The sequence below is a fragment of the Micropterus salmoides genome, unplaced genomic scaffold (genome assembly GCF_014851395.1).
Source record: "Micropterus salmoides isolate LMB-PRFRI ecotype aquatic unplaced genomic scaffold, ASM1485139v1 Ms_hic_scaffold_5, whole genome shotgun sequence".
Taxonomy (NCBI): Eukaryota; Metazoa; Chordata; class Actinopteri; order Centrarchiformes; family Centrarchidae; genus Micropterus; species Micropterus salmoides.
In genome coordinates this window covers 26,801,647-26,819,441 of record NW_024044237.1, presented here as the reverse complement: position 1 = coordinate 26,819,441, position 17,795 = coordinate 26,801,647, and the positions used below count along the sequence as shown (strand labels likewise).

At 39.7% G+C, this 17,795-nt stretch overlaps 1 protein-coding gene across 1 annotated transcript in view; it reads left to right on the top strand.

The window, feature by feature from the left end:
- slit3 (slit homolog 3 (Drosophila)) overlaps positions 1–17,795 on the top strand; it is a 257,890-nt gene that overhangs the window by 195,500 nt on the left and 44,595 nt on the right. The window contains 6 exon segments of the mRNA XM_038699696.1: positions 3,719–3,869; positions 6,273–6,347; positions 7,730–7,873; positions 9,010–9,153; positions 11,820–11,983; positions 15,137–15,269. Of these exon segments, the coding sequence (XP_038555624.1) occupies positions 3,719–3,869; positions 6,273–6,347; positions 7,730–7,873; positions 9,010–9,153; positions 11,820–11,983; positions 15,137–15,269 (811 nt within the window).

The following is a 17,795-nucleotide window of genomic DNA, read 5'->3' as shown; positions in this document are numbered from 1 at the left end:
GGTCTCACTAATTACAGAACAGACCAATTCAGTATATTGAAGCAGCCCAATAACTAACTCAGCAGCGACTGGCCATAGACTGTGATCGCCCACTTGTGTGAGCGTGTGAATCAGTGTGTACGTGTGTATGACTGTATACACTTCAATTCCTCAGTGCCTCATTGCAGCGGTTCTTTACATTGTTTTCTTCCATCTTGAATATTATGCCTTTTAATAGATCGCTGGAAAATTAATTTTTAAAATCCCCTTTCAGACATTTTCCAAACTATTTAAATTGTGCTGTCAACTGTATAAGTTCCAGGAGTCACTTTAACCTTATACTGATAAAAGATAATCATGTAATGGAATTATCAGAAGAGGTTGAATTACTTTTAATTCTCTTTAATGAGCAGCAGCATTCTTATGATGTGATGTAAGGGTATGCTTGTGTTACACATGTTATCACAGATGTTTTGTTTCATTAGGAGCCTGAAACTTCAAAAAAAAAAAATTAACCACAAACCTATAATAATGAAACAGAAAGCAAGCAAAATATTTTGATACAGATTTGTCAAGCACTAAGAGTTATTTCCATCACAGACATCTTAGTGCGGGTTAGGGATAGGGTTAGGGTTAGTCCGCTAACTACTATTTGGTGACATGAGATTTTCACCATTCCTGTTCTCTAAAATGGTGTGTCCCAGGCTAAATTGGGCACACAATAATAATAGCAGAACCAATACTATTAAATGATGAAGGCTTTTATCCAAAGTGCTTTACAGTATCATGAGCATTTGGTACATTTTTAGCATGGAAGGCTCAGTAGTAACCAAACCCCCTAATGTTAGCGCTCTGCCCGTGGAGATAATCAAGATAATTAGATTTAAAATGCTCTTAAAGCTGGTTTTGGCTGGCCTCTTCTGCTTCAGCCCTTCCTGTCTGCACTCCCATGCCTCTCCTTGCATCTCCTCTTCCTCTCTGGACCTGTGTGGACATTTTTGCTAATGGTGGGCAGTTCTCTGGTCCCGTCCCCTTCCTGTGTGGATCTGCAGCTGTCTGTTGCCTCTCCTATCCTGTATGGACCCTGCCCCCTGACTGATTGGTGCAGCTCTCTGTTGCCCCACCTTCCTCCTGTGTGGACCTGCATTCTGATTGGTTCGTGCAGCTGTCTCTTGTGCTTGATCTAACCATGTGGCCCCGCCTACTGTGACATCACATGGTTCCGTCAAGCGCCAGGGACCGCCGAGCACACACCCACCTGCCTCTCTCAGCCAATCACACGCCTTGGAGCAAAATTTAAGGGCTTAATACTTTACCTCTGTTTGTTTGTATTTATGTGTTAGGGCTTCTGATACATGGGACTATAACTGTGGTTATAAATGTTAAGTACATAAATGGACTTAGCCATTACAAGTAATGTAACATCAATATTTCAATTAGTGATAAACATCAGTAATTTAACCCGTTCAGAAGCACACATATCCACCATAATTTGCCAGTATAAATCCAAGCTCAATGTTCACAAGAGACTCTCCTACTTTTTCCTCAGTGTTGTTTCTCATGGAGAGTATTCATATGTCTTTGTAGGGTCTCAAACCACATAATCAGAAATGCTTGTTAAAGTGCAGTCACACCAGAATTTGCTTTCCCTTCACAGGGCAAGAAGTACTCTTCCAGTTTAATCTGATTTAACTTGCACGTAAAATCACAAGACCATCCAATTTTTAGCCAGTTAGAGAGAGGGGTGTGACTGAATTCTCATTCAGGAAATGTTTACATTTTCTTTATATTGCTGTTTATATTAAAAATCTTTTCAGACGGTAAGCCACAATCTACCTGCGTAGATATATCCAGTCTTGTGACGATGCTCTGCCATGCAAAAGCCCTCCTCTTCATGACCCGATAACTGTGTAGTAAACAGTTATACTTTAAGGATCTCACAAATGGCTAAGATCAGTTTCTCCATTGATTTGCACATCGCATAGAAAAAAGTTCAAGACAATTCAACTCTGCTGGCGGATATGTGCGTGAGACGAGCATGACATTAACAGTTTCATGGGATGTCTCCTGCTTGTCAATCCACCTGCGCCTCACTACCTGCCCACTTGCCTCATTGAAACTGAATTACTAGGCGTGTTAATCACTCCACTTCTGAAAAGACCTTAAAGCATGGAAGAGAGGGACACTGCATGTGAGTTCAGGGCAATGACAGAGGTTACTGACAAAACAGTGTTTGCTTAAAAGCTGTATAATTCACAATATTGTGGACTGCTGTTAACCCAGGCTATTCTAGTGCCTGCTGTTTATGCTCACAACCCTGCCCACACGCCACACCACGCGAGTACATTTTGCCTGGCAAAATCTGGTCTGGTCGTACCTGGGCACCTGCTTCCACTGTTAAATTATCCAATGGCATGGCAGTGCTTCAGTGGCTAGCACGGCTAGACCTACAACCTCCGTACAGACCGCTTCACTATTTTCTGCTCCAACTGAACAACTTTGAACAAAAAACTTAATTCTTTCCTTTAGTATAGAAAAGCTTCCAACCCCCAATTCTTTGCTCTCTTTCTTACTTGCTCCCTTGCTCTTTCCTTTCTGTCAGCTTGCCAACCAACAAGGGTTGTGGCAGCCCAGAGATATCATTTCAAAGTATTCTGCCACTGAAAGGAGCTATCTAGCCAATTCTCCTCAGATAGACACCATTTGAAGAGCAGTGATCATTTACTGAGTTGAAATCAAGGTTGTTCATTACAAATTACCCCTCAATGGGTGGTCTTAGATCTTTAAAATTGACAAGCAGAAAACATATAAGCCATAAAGGGTGTGTGCCAGGATTTAGTGGAGACAGAGAATGAAAGGACAAGTAGTTTCTGCCAATATATGACCCATCTGATAGGAGAGTGGTGAAAAAATACAATAAGAAAAGGTTAAACTGACAGAAAACAGATAGACAAACAAGGTTGGTTAGGAAAAGAGGAAGAGAAAGAGGTAATGATAACCATGAGAACAATGAAGAGTGTTTGTGGTGCACAAATACAGTTCAAGTGTTGCATGATGTAAACCAGGTTTATTCCACAGGCACTAGCGGCCATAAATAATATCTGCTAGTGCTCGCATTATATCTAAATAACAGAAGTGGTCTCTGGCTCACCTTGTAAAAACAAAAACATCCAGGGTTAAAACCACATCTACTGTATCTACATATAATTCCATAAAACCCCATGGATATCTGTTAATTTGATTTACAGTGTTAGCCATGCAGAATTACCCCTCCCTGCCCTGTCCCAACCTGTGCTTTTTAATAGATGAGGTAGATACAGTTTATTCATGTCTTGGAAATGACTAGTTGTTAATTTGATTTTATAACATTTGACAGCTTAGATCAGAACAAAAGTAGAATTTCCCAAACAATTTAGACAGATTTAACAGAATGAGTTGTTTTTTACTGTTGTCTTTGTATCAGTTGAAATAATATGTTGCCCTTTATTATAAGGTATAAATAGATGGTCATATGTAAATGGATTAGCATTTTTATTCTAGTCTAGAGTCTAACATTTAGAACTTTCTGTCTCTCTGGTGTATCCTTTTGTCTTTCTCTGCCTTCCCCTCTTCCTCTCCATCTTGTTTCCCTCTTTCCTACTCTCTTTTGACTTAATTTACCTGGCTTTTCTTCTTCCACTCCTTTTCTCCTATGTCATTTTCTCTCTCTTTTGGTCCCCCCCCCCCCTTCCCTCTTCAGGTCAGGAGGACTATCGTAGTCGTCTGAGTGGGGAGTGTTTCCAGGATCTGGTGTGTCCAGAGAAATGTCGCTGTGAAGGCACAGTGGTCGACTGCTCCAATCTCAAACTGACACGTGTACCTCCACACATCCCCGAACACACCACAGACCTGTAAGTCAGCTGGTGTTTCCTTTTTATATACATACACTTATTTATTGTATCCAACACATGATGAAATATCAGATTGAAGACCATGGGTTAGACTACTTTAACCTGAAACCATCATACATCCTTTAACATGCCACAGATCTGTCAAGACGTTTTTCACTTTCTCAGGCACATGCACACACCGAAACACAACACATACACACGGAAACATGCACACGCATACATGCAAAGTCATGCACACAAATGCACATATGCAATGCACACGCACGTCTGCCTTTCTCTTTCTGTCTCTTTGCCTCTTTCAGAGCAGTATCATGAACGTCACTTTTCATTTTTAGCTCCCAGACCAAAATGCCTGTCAACAGTCTTTTCCATCTCCCTCAAAGTCCCACAGGAGCCATCATCATGTCTGGCGAAGGGTCTCACACTAGAATGCTGAACAGTCCCTTGATTCATTCATTTTGCTGCTAAAAATGGAGAGGGAGTAACAGATGACACACAGGAATACCGTAATCTGATTGTGAAAAAAGGTTAACAAGTCTATATGTGTTCAGAATCTGCTAGAGCTACTGTCAAAATAAACAGGTTAGAATATATTAGGGCGGAGAAGTATTATGCTAATTGATTATGTAAATATGATATTGCCATGATTGCTAATACACCCAAACTGAAACCAAAAATATTTTTTGGTTTTGAATTGAATTTTTGGGATTTGCGATTCAAAACTGTACCACAAGAAAAGTGTGTTGCTGCTAAATTCAGCCAGCCCCATTTTAGTTTCAGCACTTGATGAAATATTCAATAAGCTAATATTTCCAGACAGGAAATAGGAATCCTACCAGAGACAAAGTTTTGCCTAATAATGCTGAATCACTGGCAGCTTTAAAATGTAGGTGAAGAATGGAGTGCTTCTGCCATGGCTATTACTGTGGTACTAATGGAGAATAGCTGCAGAATAAGGCACCACTGCAGCATTAAGGCAGATGCAGGATGGTTGCCACAGTATTACTTATAGAGGTTAGTTGTATAATGGTGAATTCAACCATGGCTGCCACTTTAGATAACTAATAGTGTCAGCATCCCACAGACCATTAGTCTCCAATTTCTCTCTCTCTCTCTCTCTCTCTCTCTCTCTCTCTCTCTCTCTCTCTTGGTCCTGTTTCTCTCTGTGAACTGTATCCTCCAGTCTTCCCTCATTTTCTCTCTATCTTTTCCCAGGGTGCCTCATGTCAAAAATATAAACTTTGTCCTTTATGGTTGGTTAGAGGGCAGATCAAAGTTTGTACGATTTCTGACACCCTCTTTCTGACACTCTCTTTCTGTCTGTCTCTCTCTTTCTCCTACATTTTCGTTAAGAACACAACCAACCAGTGGGTTTTTGAAGGCCACAAACACGCACACAGAAACACACACACAAGCTGCAAGTTGTGCCCTGTGTAACCTGCCTTATCAGGGGAAATCAGGGGAGGTTGTGGCTGAGCTGGAGGCTTATATATTTTGTTCTTTTTCTTTCTCCTGTCTATCTTTCTGTCTTGCTTTGTGGCTCTTCCCACTAGCCATATAAATCCTTGACATCGGCCTTGAGAGTGTTCAATAAGTATGAAAGAATGTGTAGTCTTAAGAGAATTATTTGCACTCAATAAAATGTACTATACATTCTGCTCTAGATCCAAAAGTAAAGAGATTAGACATGTTTCATATACACATTCAAATGCAAATCAGCCCAACATTGTTTTACCTGTGTCACCGATCTACTTCGGACTTTGCAATATGTTCTTTCAGTTTGGCTTCATCCAGGTTGATACATCTTGTAACTCCCCATGTATCTCATTAGATAGTGTCCCCTCCAGCTGAACTTTAACTTTCTTTCCTCTATTTCCCTCACTCTACCTTACCTCTACTTTACACACACACACACACACACACACACACACACACACACACACACACACACACAGATACACAAAGAGCATCCTTTTAGCAACACCCTTTTAGTACAAATTACCTCAATAAAGCAGATGTCCAACTTCCAATCTCTCAAACTGTTTTCTTTTGGCTTAGGGCAGTGTGGATATTGATGACTGCATAGAAAAGATTAATTGCTCTTCTTTCTTCTCTTCTTTTCTCCGCTCTTCTCTTCTCTGCTCTGCTCTTCTCCAGTATGTTAAATTATTTTTTCCCTGTTTTGCCGCATCATACTTCAGCAGTCACTAAAGGCCTCTTAACCTTCATGCGGTCATTCCTCCCTTACACACAAAACAAGGAGAGAGAAAGGCTGCAATCCTTTCTCTCTCCTTGTTTTGTGAGCGTGTGTGTGTGTGTTAATTTGTGCCTGTTGACTATAAAGCAGTTTTTTACATAAAAGAATAAATGTCTAACGCTCTTCCTCTATCTTTCTCTCCGTAGGAGGTTAAACGACAATGAGATTGCCGTCCTGGAGGCAACAGGGACATTTAAGAAGCTGCCTAACTTGAGGAAGATGTATGTATACTTTTTTTAAAAGCACTTCTCATTTATTCAGTGTTCGATGGTTAGGGCTAGGGTTGTTGTTTTTATGGGGGGGGGGGGGGGATTACAAGATGACTGAAAAACTTGGACAGAGATAAAGGATGCAAGAGGAACTTGAAGCTGAGAGAGAAAAGGAAGGAAGGAGGATGGGAGAAAGGAGGGGCAACAGAAAATATAACAAAAACAAAAAAAATATACATGCAAAGAAGAAGAGAAGTGGCTGAGGACAAGCAAGAGGAAGTGACAGAGGAAGATGGAGAGTAAGGAAGTGTGGGTTAGAGGTATGGAGGAAGCGAATATTAAATGGAAATAGAAGATGGGCCCAGATTTACAGTCAGCCCTTATCTACTCTAGGTTTGTGTGTGTGCGTGTGTGTGTTTGTGTTGTGTGTGCACATGTGTGTGTGTATCAGAGTGAGATAGAGAAAGACAGAGCAGAGAGCAACAGTTGATTTATTGGAGAGGAAATTGCTAACCATCTAGCAGTGTCACTGACAATATAGATTGGCTAGCACTCATTTCCATTTTCCTTCTCTCAATTCCTTCCCTCTCTTCATCTCCTCCTCTCCTCCCCATGCCTCACATTTTCTCTTATCCTTCCATCTGCTCTGCTACTTTTCATTTTACTCTAAGTTTGTCTGCAGTCATTATTTTTTTGTTTCTTTTTTAACTCTTCGTCCATCTACTTTCTGCAGTTTCCTTTCCTTTCCTTTCCTTTCCTCTCTCTCTCCTCTCCTCTCCTCTCCTCTCCTCTCCTCTCCTCTCCTCTTCTCTCCTCTCTCATCTTCCATAAAGCTGATAAGAGGAAGCACAAAACTAGCTATGAATGAAAGCTACAGTGGTTGCGATAGCTATCATCTCCAGTTATTGTCTCTGTGGCCAAATGCTCTCTTTTCATTAAAATTGTTCTCATTGTGTGTGCAAAGAAGAGACATAGCAATCATTTTCAGTTGTCTGCGACCACTTGTCTCATTTACTTTTATATATATGTGTGTGTGTGTGTGTGTGTGTGTGCGTGTGTGTGCTTTGTGAGTTATAGTGATGGCTCTAAGCCGTTGTAAGAATATCTATTGTACAAGATGATGACATTAAGATGAAAGAGAAAAGAGTTAACATTTATTAGTTAAAGGGACATGATTGATTACTACAATTAAATTGGGAATTGTGTGTGTGGGTGGGTGGATGTGTGTGTGCGGACATATGTGTTTGTGTAACACTTTGTTTATATGTGTTCCATGCTTAGTTATATTGTCCCTCTGGTGGACTATCCTGCATGTATTGTAATTATAACAAAAACTGGCACGAAAATTTAAGCAGCAAAATCTGATCATGATCATTTCTTTATCTTTCCTGCAGCAACCTGAGCAACAACAAGTTGAGGGACATCCGTGACGGTGCGTTTGATGGAGCAGGTGGAGTTTTGGAGCTGCTGCTGACAGGGAACAAACTAACTGGACTGCAGGGACGGATGTTCAGAGGCCTAATTGGCCTGAAAACTCTGTAAGTCTTGTTTACAGTAGTTTGTGTGTGTGTGTTAATGTGTTTAGCACTATATTTACGTGTGTGGGTAGTGACCGCTAATATTGTTCTATTATGTAGGATGCTAGTAATCCGAAGTTTGAATGTTCTTACCAGCTTATGAATTTGAAATACAACAAAAAGCAATATATAAAGAACAAAGCAAGTGCTTCTGATGCAGGAGTGGATACATTTTAAAAAACAGAAGCTACAAAATCAATCAATTGTTTTTCATGTCGCCGTGTAAAAAAGCCTTTTTAACTTTTTATCCTTTAGTTGGCCTGTTTACTGTATGAGTGCTATTTTTCCTACAAAATAGCCAGCAAGTATTGTCCTGGTTGTGACTTGTGATGGAGTTCATTGACTTTTTCTTCCCAAGACTGAAAAGAGAAGATTGTTAAGTCACTTGCCCTTAAATCAAAGCTAATGACAGTATGTTGTTGTTCCTCTAATTTGGGCACCTACCCTCCCACCTAAATAGGCTAGTGTCCAATCGGGGTTATAGGATAACGTACAAAATCATGAGCTAATGTTGTCTGTGTATGCTCAGTAATGACTAGTTAATGCTATCATGTATATATATGCAGGCTAATGACTGTCTAATGGCATCACGGCTGTCTCTGTATTATGTTAAGAGGCTCCCTGCTCCAGTAATAGCCTTGCTAACTAGGTTAGCCTGTCCCATAGATTGCTAATGCTAACTAACTTAGTTAGCCAGGTCCCACATGACTGCATGTCAAAAGCTAATGTCATATTATAGACTCTGTCAGGGTTGTCCAATGGGAACTGGTTTGAATTTACCCCTACTCTCTGTTTTATCTTTTGTTCATGTCATTATAGGTTATGTTCTTTTATCCTCTTTGTCTCTTTTTATCCGCCCAAATGTATGTAAATTTGGTGTTTTTCATTCATAGACAAACTGTTGCGTTAGCAACATTTTTCCTCAGGAAAATCAATAAGACTGCCTGCCAAAAACATCTCTCAAGTAAAAGAGTATAATAAATTCTTGATTCATCAGTTAAATGTTTAAGCTGATTTAAGATTTGGGCACTAAGATCTAAGCATGAGACACATGTTAAATTTCATTTACTAAATATATATGGTATGTGTGTTTCCAGAATGCTGCGGAGCAATCAGATCAGCTGCATTGACAACAGCACATTTACAGGTCTGAGCTCTGTGCGTCTGCTGTCGCTGTACGACAATGGGATCTCCAGCATTGCCCCAGGAGCCTTCTCCACCCTGCACTCCCTGTCCACCATGTGAGTCCTATCTGATGGCTTTTCTCCCTCTTTCTAGTGCTTATTTTCCTGTTTTGTTTTATGTTCTTTTTTCCATTTCCATCCCATTATTCTTGCTATCTCTCAATATGCGCCACAATCTCTTTTCGTCTGTCTGTCTGAATCTTCCCCCTGCTTTGTCTCTCTCTCTTTAACTCTCTCCCTCTCTCTCTATCCTCTAATTTTTCAGAGTCTAGCCCTGCTGTGGGAGTTATCTGCCATGCAACACGTATACACACACCCACCCACACACACACACACACACACACACACACACATTTGCACACATGTTGCTCTCTGGACACTGTTTTCCTCACAGATGCTCTACATCATTATCGACTAGATTGGTCCGGATCCCAGGACATTTGTTATCAAAGCTAAATATATCTCAGCACGCACCCACCCCCACCCCCAACACAACACACAAGATTGTTTTTAACTTTCCAAAGAAATACACACCTGCTCTGACCAAGACATGCATTTTTGGATGGCATATTCTTTTAAGTTATGTGTGTGTGTGTTTGGTGCGTGTGTGTGTGTGTGTGTGTGTGTGTGTGTGTGTGTGTGTGTGTGTGTGTGTGTGTGCATGTGGGGGTCATGCTTTCATTTGTACAGAAACAACTGCAATGAAGTAAAGTTATGACAAGTAATAATCAGCCACATACCTTTATTGTTAGGCAGGAGAGAGTGGGACGCAAGGAGGCAAAAGAGAAGTGAGTGAATGTGGGTGTGTCAGTCTTCTAAGCACCCAGATGTGAAGGTTGTAAATAATAGATTTTCTGAACTCAGTAAAAAAAGGTTGATTTTTTAATTATTTTTTTTCTTACAGTGAACACACAGACATGCCAAGCCAAAAAGGTCTTCTCACGTTTCACCTCTCTACTCTCTCTTTCTATTTTTCCATGCTTCCTTCCCTTGTTCTGCATTTTGTTCCTGTTCTCTGCCCTGCTATGTACCTGTCATCTTTGATTCAAGTTTCTACTTGAGTCTTTGGGGACAAAAAAGAGGGAAAATGGGGACGGTGGAGGGGGTGGATGGATGGGGGGATTGTTGGAGAGAATCAGGTTTGCTCAGTGGGGCTCAGTGTGATTATCAGTACAGAAATTTCAGAAAAGGAGGAATGATATTGTATTACCCTCATCTCATTTTTTCACTATTCATTCTTTTTTCAGCATTAGTTTTTCATTGGCCTTATGTATGCAACACCTGCCTGCTGTTTGGCGTCAAAAAAGATGGATAGTTTTTATTTCTAGAGCTGCTGTTCTTAACACTTCCTCTGTTCGTTTGTGTATCTTTCCTCTGTTTTTCTCTTCTTCTCTCCTTCTCTCTCACCCCTACTATTTCTAATATTGGGCTCCATTTTTAGTGCATTATTTCCCAATGGAGTTTGTCCATTTAATTAAAAGATTAACACATTAAAAAGGAAGGAAGGGATTTAGCTTAGGTCTGGTTGCCAAGCAGTGAGGTCAGTTCATTACACGGAAATGAGGAAATAACTCGTCCCTATCTATAGCAGCACACCATTAATATTGTAGCACAAACAGCAACCTTCACATGTATTAGTTTATTAGCAGACACAGTAAAAGGCAATATGCCACTTGCACATCTAGTGACACAATTTGGAGGCACACCATCAACATTAAAGAGATACATGTGACTTTTTAATTTACTAATCATTTGCTGCTGATACTGCTAAAATGTAATTCCACTTATTCTTTTTCCACTTATACTCTCTTGTCAGTAAACTCCTCATATTATTTTACTACCTAATGCAAGAGCACCTCCTAAATCTCTTTTTCCCCACAGCTTACTGTTGATATTTCGTAAGTCATCACTGAACTGTGTTGAATCTAAAATGGCAGTGAGCTGAGAAGAGAATGTCACTGCTCCATAACAAAATCAGGGAGTTTTCCTATAACATTGTTTAGTTTGCTTCGAATGTTACAAAATGTTGCAGGTTACAAAGCTACCTACAAGAGTTAGATCATTTCCAGGATAGATTCATATATTACATTTTTATTACATTCTACTTTGTAAAACATAAAATAGTAAAATAAAAAATAAAAAAATATATATATATAAAATATTTTTTATATATATTTGACATCTAAAATGGGCTGCAACAGAAGACATTGTCCCAACACCCTTGATATTTTTTGGCCATCTTTTGCCTGGATGTTTTATCTTAAGTATACCCCATGTGTAGTATGTGCTGCTGGTCCCTCCTCCCTCCCTATTCAGTTTAAATATGGTTCAGAATAAATATTACATGAGCAATGTTATAAAAGCAACAAAATGCAGTGAGTGGTGATCAAAAATGAATGCAAAGATAACCTTTTCTCATTTCACCTTCTTCTTTTTCATTCTCCATCTCTTTTACGAAATGAATAAAAATAACTGCTAACCTTTTCTCTTTGCCTCTTTTGTTCTCTTTCCCTCACTGCCTCTCTTTGTCATCCATTTAAATGTATTCAAGTGTATGACTGACCAAAAAACAACAGTTATATATATATATATCTATATGGTTTGCAGTGTACACTGCAAGTTTACTATTATTTTTCTGCTACTGAAATAATTTTGTTTTGCATTGACCCTGTTTTAATGATTTCTTTGTCTCTCTGTATCTCCGTCATTCTTTATTTTCTTAGTAACCTCCTGTCCAACCCGTACGTGTGTGATTGTCATTTGGCCTGGTTGGGTCAATGGCTGAAAAAGACCAGGGTGGTCAGTGGAAACCCTCGCTGTCAGAAGCCAGCCTTCCTGAAGGAGATTCCCATCCAGGATGTGGCCACCCCAGACTTCACATGCGACGGTGAGCCTCTCTCTCACTCTGCACTCATGTTTTGCTTTTGTTGTTCTTTTTGGCTTTAAGAACATAACTGGAAATAACAGTACTTACACATAAAAGATTACTCAAAGAAGATTAAACCTCTGGAGCGATTGGTTTAGCAAGCAGCCAGCATTTACAATTACACTGGAGTATCAGGAAACATCACAGCCTGAATCCTGAAATAAATGACATGTGTCACTCAGCACCTATGTATTCTGTGTAGATAAGAACATGAGTCAAGTGATTTAAAGATATATTAACATTATGTGTCTTTGCATCATGTTTACTCATCACAATGACCTTTTGCGGACATTTCCTCAAGGAAGGTTGTGTTATGTTTGGTTATAATGCCAAACATAACATTTAAGAACGTTTTTTAAGGAAAATAAGATATTTTTATGTTACGTGTGTGACCCTAAGCAGATACACACGTGGGCACACACTCACACAGACACACACACACACACACACACACACACACACACACACACATCCTCAGTGGGGTATTGTGAGGACAGAATGATCAGTAACTATTGGCAAACAGCAGCCGTAGATGACATCAGCTTGTGGTTTCTACAGTGATGTTGCTGTTACCACGACGATGCCTGCCTATAGCGACTTCATAGTCACCAAGTTTGACGCTATAGACAAAGTGTGGTCTGGTTCTCCTGTCTATTACATCTTTCTTTCTTTTTTCACTTTTTTTCTTTTGTTGTAGCTTTAAACTTAAGCTCTTTTCGATCTCCCTTTTTCCAGCTTGTTCAACCTCTCTCCCTCATGAGTTTCTTTGAATTCATTACACTTTTCTAATTTCCTGTAGCTGTGCTGCAACCATTTACTGGAAATGAGTTTGGAAAGTAGTTACATAGGTTGGCTCAAGTAAGGAAACTCTAAGATGCTATCAGATCTTAATATTAATCATTGCATTTTGTACACACACACACACACACACACACACACACACACACACACACACACACACACACACACACACACATCTACCTTCAAACTCACTCAGCTGCAAAAACATAAATTTGAATGGCGGATACCACACTCAAGCCCTTAACTCTATGATAATCTAATTTCTAATATGAACCAACATAATACAACATCCCGCAACCCTGTTAGTGGTTGACGATGGATGGGTGGATGGATGGATGGATGGATGAATGGATAGATGGATGGATAATACAACATCAGAAATGACAAAAGTCATAATTGTAAATTAATCTAAGAGCTGAGGAGCACAACTACAGAAAATAATTTGTGCAAAATTTATGTTGGTATATTTTTTGACCTTGTAAACCTACAATTTTATGTCAAACACTATTGCTTGATGATGGAAATCAAATATCTAGATCACCAGCAACATAAAATCAATTGTTATTTGACTCAAGGCCCAACTGTCAAAGGTTTTAAGATATCCTGCTGACAGTCAGACAAACAAACTTCCAAATAGGGGTGACATAACCTCTTGGCAAAAGTAAGAGGCCCACAAGTTCCAAGAAGATGTAAATCTCAAAGTGCTTCTTAAAAGAATAGAAGCAAAGAAATACTCACACACTCACACACACACACACACACACACACACACACACAGGCACACACACAAAAACCAAGGTCCCCGTGTCTGGTCTATTTATAGTTGAGTAAAATGACTGTTAAGTTGTCCAGTGGCAGCCGGGGGAAAGGTAAAGTTAATTGAATTTGTGAGAAGATATTTAGCGCACATTTAGATGTTAGTTCAATCAGCCAACTGTAGTCAGCCCACGGCTACACCTCCCTGTGGACTCACAAGCTACACACATCAGATAAGACACACATATACACACGCATACGCACACACTACTCTACACACGGGCACATAAGAGCCCATTTACTCCACATCTAGACATTAGCACAATTAGAAAACTACAAAGTGAATGAGAAAATTGCCATAGGACAGGGGGAGACTGCTATTTAACAAACTAAATGTGCACCAAACTCAGTACGTGCATGCACATACACGCATGCATGTATATGATTGCAGCACATGCTGACATATTGGCATACACACATTCACACATTCATTTGTGTTATGATTGGCTTAGTGTCCAGTCTTTATTATCCATCATTATGGTTTTAACTTAGCTTATTTTACATCATGCAGCACTAGATTAAAGCTCTGTGTGTGTGTGTGTGTGTGTGTGTGTGTGTGTGTGTGTGTCTGTCTGTCTGTCAATCAAGGAAATAGCCAAGAACAATGCTTTAGTCTGTGATCATTCTTATCTCCAAGTGATTACAATCACTCAGATGTTTTTTGTTCCGACCATATGTTTGTGTATGCATGTGTGGGTTTGGAAACACGCAGCTGCTTAGCCTGAACTTTCTAACACTACAACCCTTCAGTTTCACTCAACCATTTTTTTGTAGTTGTTTTTTTTTTCAGCAAGACTAAAGTTGTCAATTTCAATTTCAATTCAATTGTCAAAGATCAAAATGCAACATGTACAAGTTGCAGTGTTACATTTTGAGATAAATATGATAAATATCAGGCAATGTTAAAAAGCAATTTCTTGAAACAATAAGTAGTTTTTCCACATCTTAGTATGACAAAACAATGCAGGTTTTATAGCTACAGATGACTGCAGGTGTTGTGATAACTTTCATTTTGTGTTTGTGTTTACATGACTTTTCAAAGTTGTTGCAGGCGGTCAACATCTGCTCAGTGTATCTCCAGAATCATCTGAGGGTTTTTAATATCACTTGTGACCCGCCTGCAGGTCCAGAGCCAGATGTTGAAACACATCAATGTAACTGATTTTAGCAGCCCCTGGTCATTTGATTTATTATAAAGTACTCGGTAAAAGTGCTGAGTTGTGTGGAATTGACCAAGTACCACATTACAGTTCAGTTTCATCTCAATGCATCCCTCTCTTTTCTCTCTCTCCCTCCTTTTGCCCATACCTGCCTTAACCTCCTTCCCTCTGTGTGTCTCGTTTCTTCTCCCTTTTCCCTCTCACTGCTGCTCTTTTCCTCTCTCATCTCCATTTTTGAATTTGCCTGTCCTTCTCTTTATCCTTCTCTTCCCTCTCCTTCTTTGTCTCTCCCTAATATCCCACTCTCTCTTTCCCGTCTCTCTCTCTCTCTCTCCAGGTGCTGAGGATAATGGTTGTCTTCCTGCGTCTGGTTGTCCTGACGTCTGCACGTGCTCAGATGGCGTGGTGCGATGCAGCAACAGAGGGCTGCACTCTCTGCCCAAGGGCATTCCCAAGGACACCACAGAGCTGTGAGTCACATGTGAACACACACACATACACACACACAAACTCCAACACAAGGATGTACACGTACCTGCTACACTATTCATGTACTCGCTTTTGTTCAAATATAGAGACACATGAAAGCCAATAACATATCAGCAGACATATACGTGCACACAAACAGAATTTCTTGTCAATGCTTACTCTCCAATAACATGTCACAACCACACACATAAACGCACAGTCACACATTGCTGCAGTGCAATGTTGATGCAGCAGTTTGCCCTCTTCTGCTTCAGGAACTAACAAACCATTTAGTGAACACATGCACAAACACATGCTCTCTCTCTCTCTCTCTCTCTCTCTCTCTCTCTCTCTCTCTCTGTCTCTCTCTTTCTTTCTTCCTGTGAGACTTGATGGGTTTATAAGTGCCGCTGGTACTTGTGTTTATGTGTTTGTTTAGATGTTGTTGTCATAAATCTATAAATCACCACAGCTATTTTAATCTATCTGCAAGGCACAGTCAAATACTATACTGTCTAATACATTATATTGCCAAACAAAGAGAGACAGAAAGACTGCCACAACAGTTGCACACAGAAAGTGTCCTTGGGTTATTTTCCTAAAAATATTTTAAAAATTTCATTTAAAATTGAAGTTTCCAAAGTTGTAATGTCAAAGATTAGATTTAAAAGATTTGCTGGGGCAGTGAAGGTTTTTACAAACTTTTGCCTAGTACAATTATGTCATTTTTTGATACATTGAACTCAAAGAGACACTGACAAGAGAGAAATATTGTTGTATGTGTAACGATCTAAAACAGTTACAAATATTTTTAATTATTTATTTGCCTTACCATTTCCCTTTGTATTAGAGCTGCTACATCTTGTAACTTGTTTTTCATTCATTTCAAGCTAGTAGGCAAGGGCGCGGGAAGGGGGGTGTGGAGGGTGCTGCAGCACCCCCCATTGACAGGGAGGAACACAGTGTGCAAATTACATGTGCAGACTGCATAAATGTTACTGTTTTGCACATGCATTTATAAGAGAAGTATTCAGTGCTTTTACAAAACACATTACGTTGATAAACGTATCAACAACCTCTCCTGCCAAGTGGATGCATCACTGGCAGTAACGTTAGCTGCCGGAGTTTCTTTCTACAGGCTAAGTTTCACATTTCTTAGCAGATGCTTCAGTAGAAAATTTTTCGCAGTTGAAAGCTTTTTGCTGGTCTCACAACATTTACAGAAGACCATGTTCTTTGCATCTCTGAGTGTGACAGCTAAAAGTTAGGCCTAATGACAGCACTTATAGCTGTGAAAGGACGCCTTTCTCCCTCCTTATTCCTTTAGCTTTTTGGCTAGCAGCTGACTTGAACAACATTACGTCTTGTTTCGCTGACCTGCATTGTTGTGCATGTTCTATTAATATGCGAAATGAAACACAAACAAACAGATCCATCTCTGAAATGGAAGTTTATTATTAAGTCAACTAGAATTTACAAACTATGCGTGACCTACATTGATTACAGTCTTCTGACCTGCTACTAAAGCAGTTTTGCCCGCTGGCTGCACGCGCATCTAGTAGTGTTTGTATACAAGAAACCCATCTATCGGATTTCTGCAACAGCAAATAATGTTACTCTTTTACTCACAGATTTGTTTTTCTGGTGCCAAAATGTTTCTTGGTGTTGTTGAATTATATTTAAAAAAAATACTTAATTTCAGGTTAAAATGCGTTGTAACACACGTTACTGAGATTGTAAAAGGTATAATATTGCCGATTTATTTTTAGTAATGCGTTATATAACTGTGTTACAACAAAAAGCAATACAATGCTGTAATTGCGTTACTTTTGTAACACGTTACTCCCAACACTGCATGTGCGCATTTCTACTCTGTAGCACCCCTAAGCCAAAATGTCTTCCCGCACGCCTGCAGGAAGTAGGAATCCCTGTAATAAAGAAAGAGACCAATAAAGGGAATGTCTGTAATGGTAGTAATTGTTAGAATTGATAGGATAAAACAAGGGTAAAACAATGTTAATCGATATTAGAAAATTTAGAAAAAAGTAAGAACAAGATCTTTCATATGGAAGGTGAACAAATGCACATGTACTCGCGCACACACACACAGAAACCCCTCTTGCTGTGAAATAGGCCCGCACTCCAGGGTCAATAGCAGTGATTAGGTATTGATCAGACTGAAGAAGACACTCCATCATACTGTCCTCATGACCTACTTATGACCTGAGCGCGAGGAACAGAGACCAACAGATCATAAAATGTGTATATGTGTGTGTACTTGAGTGTATACTGTATTATGTTTGTTAACTTGTTTCTCACATACTCACAAACACAGAAGGGATCGGTAAGTAAATATTGTATCTTTGCAGTGGCTGGAATATGGGTTTAAAGCCACATGATGAAACTGTTACAGGACAGATTCACACCCCAACACTTGTAATCTTGTCTTGTGCAGAAAATGTAACAACATTGCTAGAATCTGTGCATCAGTGTACAAGCTAACTTGGGATGACAGCCGTGTCAAAAAG